The sequence below is a fragment of the Nanorana parkeri genome, unplaced genomic scaffold, assembly GCF_000935625.1.
Source record: "Nanorana parkeri isolate BGI_ZX_2015 unplaced genomic scaffold, ASM93562v1 scaffold28, whole genome shotgun sequence".
Lineage (NCBI taxonomy): Eukaryota > Metazoa > Chordata > Amphibia > Anura > Dicroglossidae > Nanorana > Nanorana parkeri.
In genome coordinates this window covers 2,538,461-2,556,859 of record NW_017306296.1, presented here as the reverse complement: position 1 = coordinate 2,556,859, position 18,399 = coordinate 2,538,461, and the positions used below count along the sequence as shown (strand labels likewise).

Sequence of the window (18,399 nt, the reverse complement as noted above, 5' to 3'; positions counted from 1 at the left end):
GCAGAGAAGGAAGGGGGGGGGCCAGAGTAGGAACGGGGTGGGGCAGAGTAGGAACGGGGTGGGGCAGAGGAAGAACAGGGCAGGGCAGAGGAGGAACGGGGCGGGGAATAGGAGGAACGGGCCGAGGAAGAACAGGCCAGGTCAGAGAAGGAACGGAGCAGCAGCGGAGGCACGAAGGGCAGAAAAGGACCAGGGCAGCAGCGGAGGTATGGGGGAGGGTGGGCAGCTGGGGAATGCAGTCACAGCGGTATCTCCTCCCCACTGGTGCCGGCTGCAGTGGTCTGTGTCCCCGCTGCCTCTGCCGAAACAGGCGGGGAGAGCAGCGGGGATTCGAAGGGACACAGACTGCTGCAGCCAGCACCCGTGGGGAGAACAGAGGAGCAGAGGTACGGCAACTAATCGAAAAAAGCAACTAATCGATTATGTGAATCGTTGCCAACGATTCTCATTATTGAATATAATTGATTAGATGTTGCAGCCCTAGACAGATGCACAACAGCACAGGGTATTTGTTGATCACCTCCATACCTATGTACTGGCACGTTAACTGCATCTCTATAAGGTATGGCAGCCTTTCTATAGGATGGGAACAACGGGTGCCTAATGTGCTGTAAGTTAGGCTTCTTAAATCATCTATGTAGCACTTTGTATAGTTAAATCATTTGTTAAACATTTTACATATAAAGTAAATAGCTAATGAATTGTCACCTTTTTATTGTTGTTTTCTTGTTCGGCATCTTCCGCAACCTAAAAAAATTAAACAGACTTAATTTCAGATATATAAAATAATGTCACTATAGTCGGTGCCAGTATTTAAAGTACCCTGTTATTCCCAGTAGGCAATCACACCTTAGAGTTACTTTTACAGCCGATAGTACAAAAATACAAACTTGTGGCAAACTTGTTTTACTCTCCTGGGAATGATTTTCACAAAATTTTGGAGTATACCTGTGGGAATTTGTGTCTATTCCGGCACAATAGCATTTGTGAGGTCAGGTGCTGATGTTGGATGAGAAGATCTGGCTTGCAATCAGTGTTCCAATAAATCGAATTTGAATGTCAGAACTCTATGCAGGCCACTTGAGTTCCACTACACCAAACTCATCAAACCATGTGTTTATGTTGCTGGCATTTTGCACAGGGGCACAGTAATGCTGAAAAGGACTCATACCGAAACTGTTGCCACAAGGTTAGAAATGCATAATTGTCTAAAATGTCTTTTTATACTGTGCCATTGACCGAACGCTTCAATGGAAAAGCCAGAACTCATTTGGAGAGATGCCCACAGTTTTTGATCATGCAGGGCAAATGAAAACGAAAATGCAAGACACAAACAAAAGTCAACGTATACATATAAAAAGCAAGCTGTTACCTTTTTTGCACTGTTTGCTGCAGCTTCTTTTTGACTGAGGTCATCTGCTGAAAGCTCACTTCCAAACGTATACTCAGGATGGGCTTCTTCCTCTTGATCAGCTAATATGAAAGAACACAGGGGGTTTGTACCAGCCGTGCTCACATTAAGGCTTCTCATGGCTGCCAAAAATGACACTTGAACCTCCTTTACTAACTATATCAACAGAAACTGAATGTAATGTGAAGTGCGGTCTTCCAGTTGAACTAAAATTTTGTTTTGCTTTAAATTTGCATGGGGAAGGTTTAGGACCTCTATCAGGTTTTGTTATTATTGTCTTTGGGGAGGATCTCCTTCACTTCCTGTCTGAGTGACGGGTGGCCACTAATACTCACGGACAATCAAAGCAGTACCAGAGGGTAGAAGGCAAATTTAAATAGTGGACAATGGAAAAGAATGAGCTATGGATGTGCCTTTTTTCATTCATATAATACTAATAATAGTTATATCCATGTGTACCATTTTCTATCTCTTCCTCAATGTCATCTTCAAGGATGCTGACTGGTGCCACGGTCTCTCCAGACTCCATCATACTTTTCAAAGCTTCAAGTTGCTCTGTTGAAAAAAGACAAACACACACAATTAAGTGTGAACACTGTAACTCGCTGCACTGTAGCGTACATAAAATATCGTAGGGATTCTGAACAGAATAAGTGAGTTACTAGCTAAAATAGGGTATTAACATAGATTGTAAAACTGAATTGCATGGAATACTGTAACCCCACTATTGCATTGCATGGAATACTGAAACCACACCATTACAGTATGCAAATACAGATGTAAATACAGTTATATGGGAATACAGCGCAAAATACGCCTGTATACTGCTGCTGTAGTTGTGTTATTAGGATAGCAAGGATAGAATATGCTTACACAGAAATATCTGTGTATACCCAAGTACTGTCATTTACATGTGCACATGCATGGGGCAAAGTTCCCAAACGTGCCCATACGTGTGCATGTGTGCAAATGTCACTACTTGTTTTTACATGCGCAATCCCGTGTACGGCATATTCTCTCCATGCACTCTATGGACACAAAAACATGGCAGCAGGGGCTCCTGGTCACCACAAATATAAATGTATTTTACACCAGTATTTGTGTCTGTGTGAAAGAGCTCTAAGAGTTTGTGCTCTGTGTTTTGGTGCAGTATGAACTCTCTATAGGAATAAATGCCAGGGCCTGGCTAAGAAGACTTTTACAAGTGGCTATGAAGTCCTGTCAACATGTAGCTGGATTGCAGATAGGTGTAGGGTATGTTGGGGACAGAGGACAGTATAAGTGTGACTACAACTATTGTACTGCGTCTTGCCTCCTGTTAGTCTTATACTGGTCAAAGGTGCAGTTACATTTTAAATACAGACACTTTGATTAGATGCTAAACAGCAGACCTTTTGGGGGCATATTTGTAAACCAGTTTTAACCTTTAACGTAGAAATGAAGCCTAAAGTTGCCTACTAGTTATGCCTTCAGGCTGCATAACAAGTAAATAATATGCAAATAAATATATATATATATTTTTTTTTAAATTCTTACTATGTGTGTATTTTTGGAACTTTAAAGGCTGCTGTGAGCAGTGTTGCTGAGTGGAGTACTGTGCAGAATGGAGTGTCAGACCGCTGGAGACCCGAACTGCTGCGCCTTGTGCTCTCCAGTGTGGTGCCAACACAGGGCAGCTTCCTTGTGCACATGTGTGGAAGCTACGTCACCAAAGCCCAGCCAATCAAGATGGCCAAAGATACCAAACCTGAAAGACCAGGCGAAGATGTCAGCACTGGCAAGGGAGCTAAAAGGACATTGCATCGCTGGACAGGAGGTAAGTATTGATGGCTTTAGTTTTGTGTAAGGACTGTAATAGAGAACAGACACCTAAAGGACTACTGGTCACATATTTAAATCTGAGAAAACTGATTAGCTGCAGACAGTTTTGTCAACTTTTTATTCAGATGTACATAGGCTTATATGTAGCCACCTTGCCCTAAGTGGTATGACTCCTTAAATTTAGTTCTGCTGGACTGTATCCAGTCTAAGCTGATTTGATAATTTCCTAAGCTCTCTGTTATCGTTTGCATCTGCCTGTTGCTGGGTCTGACCTTGCAATAGAGCAAAACATCCAATAATGGTTGGCTATAATTAGGTGTGTCTCCCTAGACAACCTCTAGTTGTTATGGCCAGTGGTGCATGCTGGGGGAGGACATAAATATTCGGGGTTGACCTTGTGAAAGTCTCTTCCCCTCTGGGCCCCTCCCTGGGGGAGGGTGCGTGAAGTATTGGGCAATCTGACCAGGCCTGCAGGTGGTCTAGGATGGAGACCCAGTCGGGGGCTGCAGCTGTCCTGCCAGTGAAGGGGAAGCTATGCTGGTGAAGGAGAGCCAGTGAGGAACTTTGTCTGCTGGAGGTGCCAGAGAAGCCAGGATTGGGCTTGGACATCACGGGAAGTCTGGTGTCTCGCTCAGGGAGTGTGTGCTATGTCTGCTAACCATGTAAGGATCTACAATGCTTAATGTAACACAATCGATTTAAAGGCCCTCTGCACTGTGAAGCTGGAAAGAAGTCGATGAGTCTGTAGAGTAGCCCTCCCATATGAGCTGTTGGAGGTTTAAAAACTTTTTTAAGTTTAAGAAAGAGTGGGAAATGATGACACATACTTTTCTCCACTTCTGGTTTTAAGCGCTTGTTTTTAATGAGTATCTTTCTCTTTAAGTCGTTTGGAGAAGGCAAAGGTCTTCCAAGATCAAGCTGAAATACAGGAAGAGGAAATAGAAATGCAGTTATTCTTTCAAATTAATTAACTGTTTATATCTAGCTTTTTTTTATAAAAATAAGTAAACATCTACATGCCCTTCTCCTCCTATGTTTACTACTTACATTCCAAACAAGCCCCACCTATTACAATGCATCTTTTGTTCTGAGTTTCTCTGTATAAACAATGGGTCCAGCTCAACCACCCTCTGTCCAGCCGTTGTAATTAAACAGCCAGATGGTGCACCTTCCAGGGAGGGTCACCGTTTCTAAATGCCACTTTTTCTCTGTGCTGGGGCCCTTAGCATGCCCACTAGCACATTACCCCTGGTTCCATTGCCATTGGATAGTGATTGTCATTGGATCACAAAAACAAGGTACAGAGTAAATGAAAGTAGCTCTGTGCCATGCCATTGTTATGACCAATCACAGCAATTACAAAATGTTAACAATGGCTGCAATTAGCAGCTGGCTCTTCCTTTCCTCTCAAACACAGATGCATTGTGAGAGGAAAGAGCTTGAGCTACTTCCCAATAGCCAACCAGTACCAGTGCCAACCAGAACCAGTACAGCCAGTACCTGTGCCATACAACACCAGTGCCTGTACAGCAAGTACCAGTGCTATCCAGTACCATTCAACACCAGTGCATGCTCAGCAAGTACCAGTGCTATCCAGTACTATTCAACACCAGTGCCTGCACAGCACGTTCCAGTGCTATCCAGTACCAGTGTCCGTACAATCACTACCAGTGCCTGTACAGCCAGTATCTGTGCCATTCAACACCAGTGCCTGTACAGGCAGTACCAGTGCCTGAATATATTTTGGTCTAAATTTATGAAGAAAGATTATTTATTTGAAATGTTTAATATTTTGAATTTCAATAATTTTTGATGTATATAGTAAAAAGTTAAAGAAACTCAGTGGTTACTGAATACCACCAAAATAAAGCTCTATCTATCTCATAAAATGATATTACATTTATATAAGTACAGTGTTGAAGTAATTGTCAGTCGAAGTATCGCAGCTCTGAAAATTGGCCTGGACAGGAAGGGAGCATACTATACTAGTCCTAAAATGTTAAGCAGGACTAAGGTTACATTCAAAGTCGTTAGGCCTTTAATGATACTTCCTGTGCCGCAGACACAACTGAAAGCCCCCCTAAAGTGAAGGCAAACGCCTTCACCAGTTGTCCCTTAACCAGGTATCCCCATTTAGAACTATCCCCTTTACTCCTGTTTTAGTGACAATTGTAAAAAAATCACATTTCCCCTTACTTTCTGTGGTAATGACAACTGTCACTAGAACAGAATATAAAAGTGAATCGACTCAACAGTGACTGTATTACAAACCTGACAAAGGGTCCAGTTTTTCCTTGTTAAAACTAGAAAACAGTTTTGGCTAGAAAGTAACTTAACACCAACCTAGTTCCATGATTTCCTGCTGCAGCTGACCATGTCATACCTGAAATGAAAACTGAAACCCTAAATTTTCCTAATCCAAGTAGAAAGTTTGGATGTTAAGGGTGTTAAGTGATAGCCTTTATTGGCTAACTTCAATTATTAAACACGCAAGCTATCTCTAAGTCAATTACCCCAATAAGACTCCTGAGCTCTGATCTCAGTCTATACAGACTGACCCTTTACAATAGCTATTACTACTCAAGTGTGTGTTTTAAACCTGTGTATACATATGTGGGTTTCAGAACCATTTTCAGAATAGCAAAAAGCCTGAAGAAGGAACCTATTGGTTCCTAAAATATTGCATCTTTATTACCTTGAAGTGCACCAGTGCTCAGTCTATGGGTATTAAACTATTCCCATATTCCTAATGAGCAACTTTACAACAGGCTACCCCTGGCCTCTCTAGATGCTTCTAATGTGGAGTTATTAATTCCCAACAATTCTACTTGATTGCAACAAAGGTTCTGGAGCCTTGGAACCCAACACATGACCCACAGGCTGCATGCAGCCCACCACCACTCTATGGGGGTTCTTGACAAAGGGGTGAAGAGTTTTGAGAAGTCAGGAGAAATAAACCATCTAGGTTAAAATAGCTGATTTGGAAAAATTATCCAACTCAGCTCACTTTCCAGTCCAGCTATGTTGACCTAGATTGTTCACTTCTCCTGCCTTCTCCAAACTCTTCACCCTTTTGTGAATAACTCCCTATGTGTAGACTGCGACATCTTCAGCTGTGCTGAGTTTATTTCATTATTTTAAGTATAAAAATACTCTCAGGATTAAACTTCTGCTGAACTACTCTGTGCTATTCACCCTTTACACATAACTACCCTCATGTTAATGCACAGTGCTTCACGAGTTAACGTGTGTTGCGGTAAGGGAGCATATACATTTTGAATGGGCTGTCTGTGCCTGTTGACCACTACTATATTTGTATAGTGTTGTGTCATTCAAAATGAGCATACCATAACACATGAGTTTGAATGGGTCATGATTGTATGGCAACACACACATGGTTTTTATCTCTACACTTTTGTGTGCTGCAATGCTTAGATATTGGTGTCTGATTAGGTGTATTGGGGTGCTATTCGAAATTAAAGGCCCTGCAATGTACAGGTTGTCCATTACTGTGCATTGCAGTAAAGTGTGTCACCACGACCCATATATATCTTAAACTACTTCCTGCATTAGGACTAATTCAGACTAGTGAGTTACAATAATGCGTGTTTTACTACATATTATCGCAACGCATGGAACTAAGTGCAGTGTGTTGCAGTACTTTTCAACTTGAATGGGACCTCAATGCACATACCTAGTGCATTACAACACACAAATGTGATCCATCTGTGCATTGTGGTGCACTGCGTTATAAAAAACGGCTGATGTTCATTTTTGTGTGCATGTTACCTTGATGCATTGATAGTCCGTCCAAAATGAATAAGCCGTCTTAATGCAGTGCACTGTTGTGAACATTGAAAATGTATTTCCCCCAATGCTTACAGATACAGAGGTGAATAAGTGGTTGTTTTAAATATTTTTACTGTAATACTTTAGCGTGCATGATCTGGGCACAGGTTCACTTTAGGTTAGCAATAAAGGGTATTAAACTCCAAACTTTCTGTCTTAATCTATGGCTAACACAATACCAGTCTCTACTCCTGCTAAAGTAGGAAGAAATCCTACCTTTTGTGTTTTAGAAAATGAGCGGAAGGGTTAGAACCTTAGCAGGCCATAGGTGTCAATGGTGTGGGTAAGCACAGATACAGTATCACTCTCATTTGACTGAAATCAGACTAGCCAAAGGCAAATAATTTGGATTGAGAGCTAAAGTGTGCAGAACTAGGATGCCTGTAGGAAATATCTTGCCAGTACTTACAAAAATAAGAGTATTCCTGAATTAAACTTGACAAGAACCAGCAAACTGAAATAGCAGTAGTGGCTATGGCATTTGGCAGGTAAATGATAGGGAAGGGGCTCAATCTGGACTTGGTGAAAAGTGCCTCTGCTTTTACCTGTGTGTGCCCTGGGCCTACGGCCCTAGGGCCTCCACAGGGTCCTGCTCTTCATCTGTTTTAGGCCAGGACATGTTCGCTTTAACTGACCCTACAATGTGTATGTGTGCTTGTATGGCTGTGGCCATACATTTTAGTTTAAGCTCCTCTAGGGCAATGCATCTAGTTCTATGGAGTCTGCTAAGTTCTGCATTATATAACAAACGTTTTGGTGATAAATATATATAATAAATCCCTTTAAAGGCTTACAAGGTCACGGCACCTCTGTAATGCTACATAAAGCTAGGGGTGCAATTTAAATTTGTTGAAGAAAACTCCTTTAAATAAGAATGGTCTCACATTTCTTGGGACAATAAAAGAGACAAAGATGGAAAACCGACAACAGTAAGGAAGGAAGCAAGTGATATCATCCCATAGGCATACTTCCGGCATGTACAATGAAATCCAGAATTAGCTCTTAGATAAAGGCAGTGGTCAGTGCAGACGTGTCAATTATCTGAAGGCGTGCCTGGAAATCAATTTTAATCCCTCCAGGAATCTTGGGAGGTACTGTATGCACTGGAAAAAGCAAACCTCAACTTGAGTGCAGTGCTCGGTTGCCGAAATTATCAAGGCTATGTGAGTCACATGATGCAGGTCGCCAACCTTTATTATCATCAATGCAGATTGGTCTTTAAAATAAATATATTTTTATTAAAAAATAAACTTAAACTATTCAAGATTATGTATTATGAGGGCTATGAGAGCAGCATTGCTGGTTTCTCCAGACTGGTGTCACTGAAGCAGAGAGAAAAATAGCTTTGGCTATAAATACACTTCAGTGGATTGAAGCAATTTATACATTAAATGGCTACACTTCCACATTGTCAGCTTAAAGGAGACATATGGGGTTAGGGCTTTTCCCCATAGTTCTCCTAAGGGTAACGGGAGGACACAAACTAGCGTCCTTCCGTCACCCAAAGCTCAGTATACCGCAAGCTACCCGGTATACTGAGACGCCGCAGCCTGAACGGATCCCGACAATGCTGTCTGGATCCACCCAGCTGCGTGAGTGACAGCTGGCTCTGCCTATCTAGAGGCAGAGCCAGCTGTACCCACCCCTCCCCCGTACGTTCCGCCAGTCAGCGCTGGAGGATCGGACAGGGGAGTGGGGAATCCCTGCAGGGAGCTCTGAGTGACAGTCACGGCTCTCTGCAGGGATAGATCGAGAAGTGAGCGAGCGATGGTATGTGTTCGCTCACTTCATGATCTACTGAGCCGACCTGTGACAGTTTCATTGTCGCAGGTTGGCTCAGATTATGAGGCTGAGTGAAAATAACTCGCCTCATAATTCTCCTTTAATGCATATGTCCCAACATTCTAAAAGTGAAATCATGAAAAATAAAAATCATAGGAATGTATTTATAAATAAATCGCAGAGCAATTTGTCCTGCAAAAATGTACTTTAATTCGGTGTGAATAGGGGAAAAAATGAATGTTTTTAGTAAATTTTATTTCCAGGTCGAATGTAATTTCAGGAAAATACTTTATTATGACCACTAAAGGGACTGAGGAGTAAAGGAAATACATATGTATTTCCTAGATGGGTGGCCACTAGATGGAGCTAAGAAGCATAGGAAATACATGTTTATGTTTAAATAAATGTTTATATCCTGTGCTCCTCAGCTCCATCTACTGACCATCATTATGCACTGCTCCAGATACATGCATTATACACATGGTATGGCTGCGTCCATACTGGTGCAAAGTGAATTAAGAATTCAGAACACACAATTGTTTTGAAATCCATCCCCCTTCTTGTTATTTATAAACTTCAAGAATAAAGCTCTGTGCATCATGATTGTACAAAAGCTGATAATTTCCACACAAGGTGACTGACACAACACCAGGTCACAGTGCGCACATTACACAAACCCACTGAAGACTAAGGGCAAGATTGGGACATCAATATCATATATAACGTGTCATATTCATGTCTACATTCTCTACAAATAGTGAGCATGTTTTTCTTTATAATCATTCTGTAAACATTAGACTAACAAAGACTAAATGGGAATGGTCAAAGTCATCTTTAACCCCATTCAGTACAGGAAGTCATCTGTGTATGTGAAAATATTTGCCCCTTAATATCATTTATTAAACTTAAAGCTGAACTTCAGGCAAACAGCTAAACTCACAGATGAAATACACTTATTAGAGCTGTTTTACCTGTCAACGAATCCGTCCACCCAGACCTAAAAGAGAACAGAAGCCAAACCTTTTTTGGGGGGTTTAGTCCTCTTTTGGGTCACAAGTGTACATTTACTAATGTCCTCCTGTGACCCGAAGTCAGCATCTAGCTGAGAGCCATGCTGCAGTTGGGAAAGATCCCAAAATATTGTCAGAATCCACGCTGCTGCCTGATTGAAAGTTGGCTCTGCCTCTCTAGATCCAGATTAGCTTTGCCCACCTCCTCTCTGTCTGTTCTTCCAATGTGCACTGGAGGAACAGAGAAGGCGGAGGGAGAAAACCGTGAGCTGAGTGATCAGTGGTTCATGATCGCCGAGCTCTCGATCTATAGAGCCGACATGTGAAACCTGCAGTGTCACACGCTGCCTCTAAGTAATGGGTAGAATATATTGTACTCTCACAAAACTTTCCTTTAAGATTTACACAGCTCCACCCCAATGCAGCTGTCTAGCAGGAGAGGGGACCTGATGTTTGTCTGCTGCAGTTTCACTTACAGTTCCCTTGCCCAACCCAACCCAGTGACTGGACAATGAAAAAAGAGACAGGGCAGTGATAAGCTCATACCCCAGGCTCTCTTCTACTACAGTATCAACATACTCCTTGCACTGCAGCACACCCACAATTGGCACCTTGCGCTGCTTCTCTCTCTCCCTTTGAGCTCTGCTAAACTGTACAGTAGACTGCAATAGGCTGATACTGAATCATGTATTCCTGAAACTGCTAGTTTAAAAAAATTAATGCTGTAATAATGGTTACAGAACTGCAATAATGTGTGCCTTTTATACCTGCCCAAAGTTCAGCTTTAACTTCCAACATTTTATATGGGAACTGTAATATATAACTTTTTTATTTTCCCACAAACATTCTTATTGAATTTCTAGTAAAGAACAAATCATGCCTTTAGCCTTTCAAACATGACAATAAATCACCAAAAGACAAACCCGCACTGCAAGTTTGAGAACACACAAAATGTTTTAATTGCATGCAGCAGAAAAGGAGCCCAGCGTCTGCTTAGCGTGACCCATCAAAGCCACTTCATTCCTATCCCAATGATCATTTCATATTGTGTCACTAGGTGGCAGTAAAGCTTAAGAGTTTTACTTCACAAGAGGGCTGTGCATGCTTCCCATTGCCTTGTTTGTTGAGGTCACTGGCATTTGTCTGTGGAGATGAACAATATTCCTCAACTTTATACTCTACGAGTCCTTCAATGATGTGAATGACAGTCATGACAGTCCAAAACATAACACCTCAATATACAAGAAGGAAGTGGAGAAATCTTGTCTACATACCGGATGTGAGTCCAGGGGCTGCTTCAGTAGGAGATCCCCAAAAATTTCCTCACAGTATTTGGACATCTTGTACTGCTGATATTTACTGAAATAAAGCAGAACTTTTAAATATAACACGTGGATGTACCAAGACAACAAAATGCAATTTCTGTACAGTATCTGTATAACATCCGAGAACACACTAAAAGGGGGCTTCCACTACTCAAAGCTCAAGGACCCCTTAGTGTAATGAACAAGGGCCATTGATTTTAAAGCCCAATTAAACTTTCAATTTAAAGTCCATTTACACCTATGTAAGTAACTAACATTTATTGAGGTAATGTTGAGGTGCAGTGATGTTCTGTAAATGTGTGTGCATTTTCATGACTCATATTCCTGGCTTTCTGAATTTCTTTTTATGGACTTTTAGCATGCCTGAGTCCTACAAATTAAAAATTGTCTCCACAGGAAACTCAGTCTGACATGGGGGTCAGATTGTAAAGCAGCTAACTCCTTCCCTGTGAGTCATTGTAACAAGATCACTGCACACCAGCTTTGCTTTTCCAGGTCACAATACATTGTCCAGGGGAAGCTACCACTATAAATACTAATTAATAGAGCTGAGACATAGAGTGTCAATTTACACAGACTGCTTGCAGAGCACAGAGGCGGCCATTTCAAAAGGAGCCATGAGAAGATGAAGAGGACAAAAACAAGTAAGTTTCTGTGTTCATATACAGCAACTGCATATGCCCTCTTCATTTACACTTGGTGTACATGGCTGGCATATGTACACCTCCGCAGAGGTGTAAATGGGCTTTATAATCACGTAAATGCATTCAAAGTTCATTATTGAAACAAGAAGTGAACAAAGTTTTACAGTTTATTTTTTTCAGAAAGCAGCCACAATCTATACAAAAGGCTCTTCCCTGCCAGCATGCTATGGAGAAGGGTTGTTATTCTCTCAGTGGAAGCATACGCTTGCTGATTGGAGAGCTCCTGTTCTCAGCAGAGGGTGTGTCAGACCTGTGCAGAGACACCAATGCTTCCCCACATAAAGCAAAGGTCCTTCTCTGAAGCATGCTGGCAGTAGGGATGCACCGATACCGATACTAGTATCGATATCGGTGCCGATTCCGAGTATTTGGGCAAGTACTCCGATGCCTAGCACGAGTCCTTCCGGTATCAGGAAGCCGGGCAGCGAGTTATTACACGCTGCCCGGCTTCCTGATTGGCCCGGCTTCCCGATTGACCGGGAAGCAGCTCCATGCTCTCTCGTCACTTGTGACGAGAGAGCATAGAGCCGACTTCCCGGCCAATCAGGAAGCCGGGCATCGTGTAATGACGCGACGCCCTGCTTTCTGATTGGTCGGGAAGCTGGCCAATCAGGAAGCTGGCCTCGTGAGGTAAGGTTACCTTACCTTAGTATGTGCAGCCTGTCACCCCCGACCAATCAGGAAGCCAGGTGGCGAGTCATTACACGCCACCTGGATTCCTGAATGGGACTTCCGTTACTCGGTAATTGGTATCGGCGAGTACCGAAAAAAAATTATCGGTATCGGTGCATCCCTAGCTGGCAGGGGACTGGCTTTTCTACTAAAGATGTGGCTGTTTTCCAGAAAACAATAATCGCAAAACTTTGTGCACCTGTTGTCTTCATGCACCTGGAATGCGTTTAGCTGATTTAAACTGAAAGTTCAGTTGGCTCCATACTGCATGACCACTTCCCCTCTCAAAGCTACTTAGCCTACAGAGGAAATGTTATGATTACAAAGGAGTTTATTTAAAGAGAAGAAGCCATTTAAAATAAAATATAACTCAAGTGCCAGGAAAACTGTTTGAGAACCTGTAGTTAAGTGATATGTTTTCTCAGGTTAAAGGCCTGTAATCACAATAATCCTCAGCAATTGCTGATAAAATCTGGTACTGTGGTATGACCAGTAAAATACAATTATTCCTTATGAGGAGAATTTTATTTTTACCATCAAGCATCAGTACACCACCATCCACTATCCAACAACTAGATGCCAGGCCCACTTTTATTTGTCAGGGCGGGGGACCCTATGTCTGGGTCAGCTGCTCCTCCCTAGCCCCTCCTAGATGGAAAGTCTACACTCCCAGGTGAGAAGGCAGAAAATCTTGAGACAGCTTTTGTTCACAGCTTGAGATGTCCTATGGGCTTTTTACCAGAATGCTCATGGGGAATCAGGGAAATGACCAGTCACCCATTTGCCTATTTTCCCGTCAGTGTGTTGGATACAGTTACTGAATTACCCCTTTGTATGTCTCAAGGTGCCTACAAGTAGCCTTGATCGAGTAGTACAACTCTTAATTTTTGCACTCAGATATCCCAATAAAATGAAACTGAAATACAAGGCTTTCTACTTTTTTATTCAAAGAAGAGATAACACGAAAAGCATTGAGAGACCCATGTTCTTTAAGCAGTAAAACATTATACCTGCAATGGTTTTCAAATGAAAGGATTACAGGATACTCCGATGTGACAAATGCATACTCCTTGATGGCTTGTATTACATCCTTCAAAAATTAGCAGAGAATACAGCATGTTAATTAGTCTTTAGTCACTGAATGAGGCCAAACTAACATTATGAGGAACTGTCTGGAATACAGCTTATATCAAGCACCGTGATAAAGACACTAAAAGATGATGGAGCCCTTAAAATGATGATGATCACTTTTTACTATAAGATTTTCATCAATTTAACAGGGTGAATAATTAGGATACAGTGCATGTGCAATTAAAAAGTCAGTCCACTTAAAAGTAATATTTTGGTTATAGATAGAGCCATATGAGCTGAACCAGCCTATAACTACTTAAATGTATTGAATGCATACCAGTGAGATCTCCCCGCAATAACTCCTGACTCTGTTCCTGTCTACCTGGGAAGTTTGGTTGTTCCTGCCCACCGTTTATACTGCATTCTTTATAATAGAAAAGCAATACAAATTCCAGCAGAGAGAGTGAGAACCCCTCATAATGGACACAGGAGGCGTGCAGACCCAAGAACTCACCTTGTTACTGGTGAGATGAATTACCCACTCTCTGCTTATATGTCTAGGAGCCATTAGTGATAGGATATACTGTATAAGCTTAAGTTCAAAAGATTTCACCCATAAGCTGTAGCTATTGTCACCCATACCTCATTGTTCTTTGGACTATTACATTAATTGGAATGCAGCAGGCGAAGTAAGAATACTCTGCTTCAGAAGAAAGGGTTAACAAGGCAGAAACAGAGACCTCACCGGTGACTCAGAGATAAGGTGATGGGTGGTCCAGTTTTGGCTTCACGTTTTTTGTTTTTCTTTTCACTTTGAGTTCTTGCAAGCAGTTACAGGCATCTGGTGTTATTGTGTAGTAACAGCTTGTCGCTTATAGTCTATCTTACAGGAAAGAAATATGTACACGTACCTTAAAGAGGATATCAGTGCACATGGCCTTCCCATGAGTAATTATGGGCTCCTGATCTTCACCTTTTCCATCCCAGCAATCCAGCTCCACACACCTGCCCATAACACAGACACAGGCACACAATTAGAAAAATGTTTACAAGCATACTTTACCTGGCTTGTGTCAGGTATGCCCAATACTTGGGATGCCAAATACTTCCCTTTTCTGGCTGAAGGCAGCCTGAATGATAACAGATTTGGCCACATACAACAAACAGATAAACTCTGATAAACTTATACAGTTATGCCAAACCTCCGTATAGGTTAGGAAAATGGAATAGAGAAAATATGGAAAAACATACATACAACCATATGTTGCTTTTTAGATGTTGGATAGCTGATTACTTGCAAAGAAGGTTTAAGGTATATTGCATATGTATGTATGCCACCCACAAATAGTTTCCATGGGGCTGACAAAACTATTCGCCACATATTTTCTAAAAGTTAGAGGTTTTTTTTAAACTTCTATACTTCACAACAACAAGGAGCAAAGAAGGTAGCTGGAAAACTTCCAAACAACTGATGCATGACATTTTTTTGAAGCAAAACTCATTGAAGCTACAATACTAAGGGGTCTATTTGCATAGCTATTCATCCAGCGAAACGTCATGTACATTTGTTCAGTGCAAACTAACTAGCTGCTATGCGAATGCAGCAAAATCAGATGTTCTTAAGGCTATATTCTCTTCTGGTCAAATGTTCTGCAAATATAATGGGCAGTAGTGAATTGGGAAAATGCCCCATAGCAGCAATGATTAAATATATCTAATTCCCTTCGGCTTTCTCTAGAACTGTTACATTGTGCCTCTTGTTATTAAGATGTATTTATTTCCTATGATCCTCAGCTCCATCTAGTGGCCATACCACAATAGTTTCCCAATTTACTGTAGCCAAGCCTCCCTTAAGTATTTAAAGGGGAACTGATTTTTCCCTACTGATTTATCTTGCCTCCCAGAATTTGCAACTAAAGAGAAGTAAAGCTCAGATTAGGAAAATGTATTCACTGCACTGGGCTTAGCAACATCTTTCATAAAGTCAGAATTGTGTCCTGAATACGTACAGCCCAACTCCATATGTTAAAAATGGGCTACCCCAAAAAATTAAGGCCTACAGGTAAAACTCGAATAATTAGAATATCGTGCAAAAGTAATTGCAGTAAGTGCTGCAAAAGGGGCCCAAACCAAGTACTGAGTACATATGCATGCTTGTACTTTTCAGAGGTCCGATATTGTTCTAGGTACAATCCTTGTTTTATTGATTGCATGTAATAATCTACTTTTTTGAGGTTGTGGATTTGAGGTTCTTGGGGTTTTCATGAGCTGTAAGCCATAATCATCACAATTATGACAAATCACGGCTTGAACTCTCTTGCTTTGCATGTAATGAGTCTATATCATATATTAGTTTCACCTTTTAAGTTGCATTAGTGAAATAAATGAACTTTGACCGATATTCTAATTAATCGAGTTTCACCTGTATGTGTATCCTTAGCTTAGTGGGTGCAGTGGATGGATTATAGGCTGCAAGTAGCACTACAAATGGGTCCCTGGTGTGTATACATCTTCAAAGCATCATGTACTAATCAACATACACATTTATTATAATATCAGTCATTAAATCATTATCATTCATATCAAATATTAGGACTAATCATCTAAATTTCACACAACTATAATGCTTGTTTTACTGTATTATTTAATGTTCATGTTGTAATAGGGTAATACATAATAATTATATATTTAGCCTGTAATTATCTATAAGTATATGTTTGTAGAATGTCATCACTAAACATTTCTAAAGGTGCCTTTGTTGTTATTTTGATGATATGAGTAAAGTTCCCCTTTAAGTGAGTAATAGGAAAATGATCAGCTGCAGGGAGGCCGCAGGCAATACTGATGACTAGTAATATGCCCTGTTAATAACATTGAGAGCAGGCACCATAGATTGCCAGTTCACTGGTTCCAGTAAAAGACTTTAGACTTCATAGCTGCCCTAAACAAAAATTGATTTCTGAGTAAGAGGAGAACAGGCAACCCTTTCCCCATCCCACAATGCAGGCCGTAGCACTGACACTGTGAGATAAGGAAGTGTGCCTATGCAACTTTTAGAAAGTCGATATTTGCATAGGAGGCTCCTAAGGCATAGACTGGAGATCCTATTTAGCAATACCATAAACATTGATTTTAATACATAAAATACCTGCATCCAGCTAGAAAGACCTGTCTGTACATTTCTACAGCAGATTTCCCACCAAACTGTCTTCCGGTAAGGTATGTATTGTGGGAGGAGCTTATAAAGTAATGTGCAAGAGGATGCTCCATTTCCTGGTAGAGTTCCAATCGATCTAGAAACACTGGGGCATTCTCATCAGACATCAAATATCGGCAGAATCCATCACTTGATATTTGACCTGCCAATGGTAAAGAAGAAGAAAGCAGCTGAGCACTACTTGTCTAAAAACATTTCAGATAACATGATCCCAACACAATTTGATATTACTGTTTATGTGGTGCCAAGACTAAAGGCCAGGTTTGTGTGGAATAATTCACATAATAGGACTGGTATGATACCTCACTTGTACAGCTGAGCAAATCAGAAAAATATTCTCAGCTCTCATCAAATAATAGAAGTTTTCTCTTTATTGCTGATTTATTGACCAATTAAAAGGCTGAAGGTGGAGAGCAAGCACCAGAAACTGATTTGTTGAATCAGGATATGACTGTATCAGCCTGCCTAGATGAAAGATGTGTGTAATTCCCAAAACTGGCTGTACAGAACTGAGGTCCTTTTACAGGTAAAAATATTCCAATATATGTAATTCAACCTTGTATTTACAGGGATGTCTGCTCAACAAGACATTGTCACCTTGCCCATGTAAGGCAAAGGCCCTGACTTTTTTACCTTTGCTGCGACTTTCTCTGTCGCAGCCAACATTGAAAGAAGCTCTCCTATACCTCTTTCTGGGTACAAAGGAACATGTGACCCACTACTCTGTAACAATGCTAAGCCTAGCAGCAAATCACTAATCACAAACACTATCACATGACCAAGGGAGTGACATCACAGTTCCCTTAAGTAACTGACACCACTGATTTGAGTGCCGACTGTGAGAAAGAAAGGAACGGCGAGGGAGCAAGGGGAAGGTAAGTATAAGGTCATGCATCCAGAGGTAAAAAATGTTAGGCGTAGAACTTAAAAAATAGGATTCTCTGCATTAATGATAGATGTAATGGTAGAATTTGTCAGATTTATACATTTATGTGTCTAAATGCGTTGTAATGGAAACACTTTACTAACTATTACGTTTTGTTTTTGTACGCAGGATCTTGCTGGCACATAGCAGTAAATTAAAGTGACACTAAACTCAGGAGTTAAATCTTAAAATGCATTTAAGTACATTAACTAATAACAAAATATATCCTATTTGTGTATCACTCAGGTGTAGAGCCTTAAATTATCTATGAGATCGTGCTGACACTGTCCTTCCTTCTGGAGGGTGAATACTTTTTTTACCCATTGTCCCTGTGTGTGTTGTAAAGTAGTCACCACTCCAAGCTCACTCCTGTGATGGACTACAATCTCTATACAAATTAGTCAACTAAACATGAGACTGTAGTCCATCACAGGAGTGAGCTTGGAGTGGTGGCCACTTTACAACACACAAAGGGACCGTGGGGAACAAAATTAGCCACCCTCCAGAAGGAAGGACAGTGTCAGCACCAATTCAGAGATGATTTGAGGATCTACAGCCGAGTGATACACAAATAAGATACATTTTTGTAATAGTTAAGGTAGGTGAATGCAT

The 18,399-nt window shown here is 41.1% G+C and overlaps 1 protein-coding gene across 3 annotated transcripts in view; it reads right to left on the bottom strand.

The window, feature by feature from the left end:
- The window catches only part of PLCB4 (phospholipase C beta 4), a 109,388-nt gene that overhangs the window by 56,832 nt on the left and 34,157 nt on the right, over nt 1–18,399 (bottom strand). For 2 of the 3 annotated variants that reach the window (XM_018566585.1, XM_018566593.1), the window contains exons 11-17: nt 16,794–17,004; nt 14,557–14,650; nt 13,585–13,664; nt 11,148–11,232; nt 4,060–4,150; nt 1,871–1,966; nt 1,373–1,473 (exon numbers count right to left, since the gene is read on the bottom strand). In XM_018566585.1, coding sequence (XP_018422087.1) covers nt 1,373–1,473; nt 1,871–1,966; nt 4,060–4,150; nt 11,148–11,232; nt 13,585–13,664; nt 14,557–14,650; nt 16,794–17,004 — 758 coding nt within the window. Of the gene's footprint in view, nt 1–708; nt 748–1,372; nt 1,474–1,870; nt 1,967–4,059; nt 4,151–11,147; nt 11,233–13,584; nt 13,665–14,556; nt 14,651–16,793; nt 17,005–18,399 lie in introns of all 3 variants that reach the window. The other variant, XM_018566576.1, reaches the window with a different exon arrangement.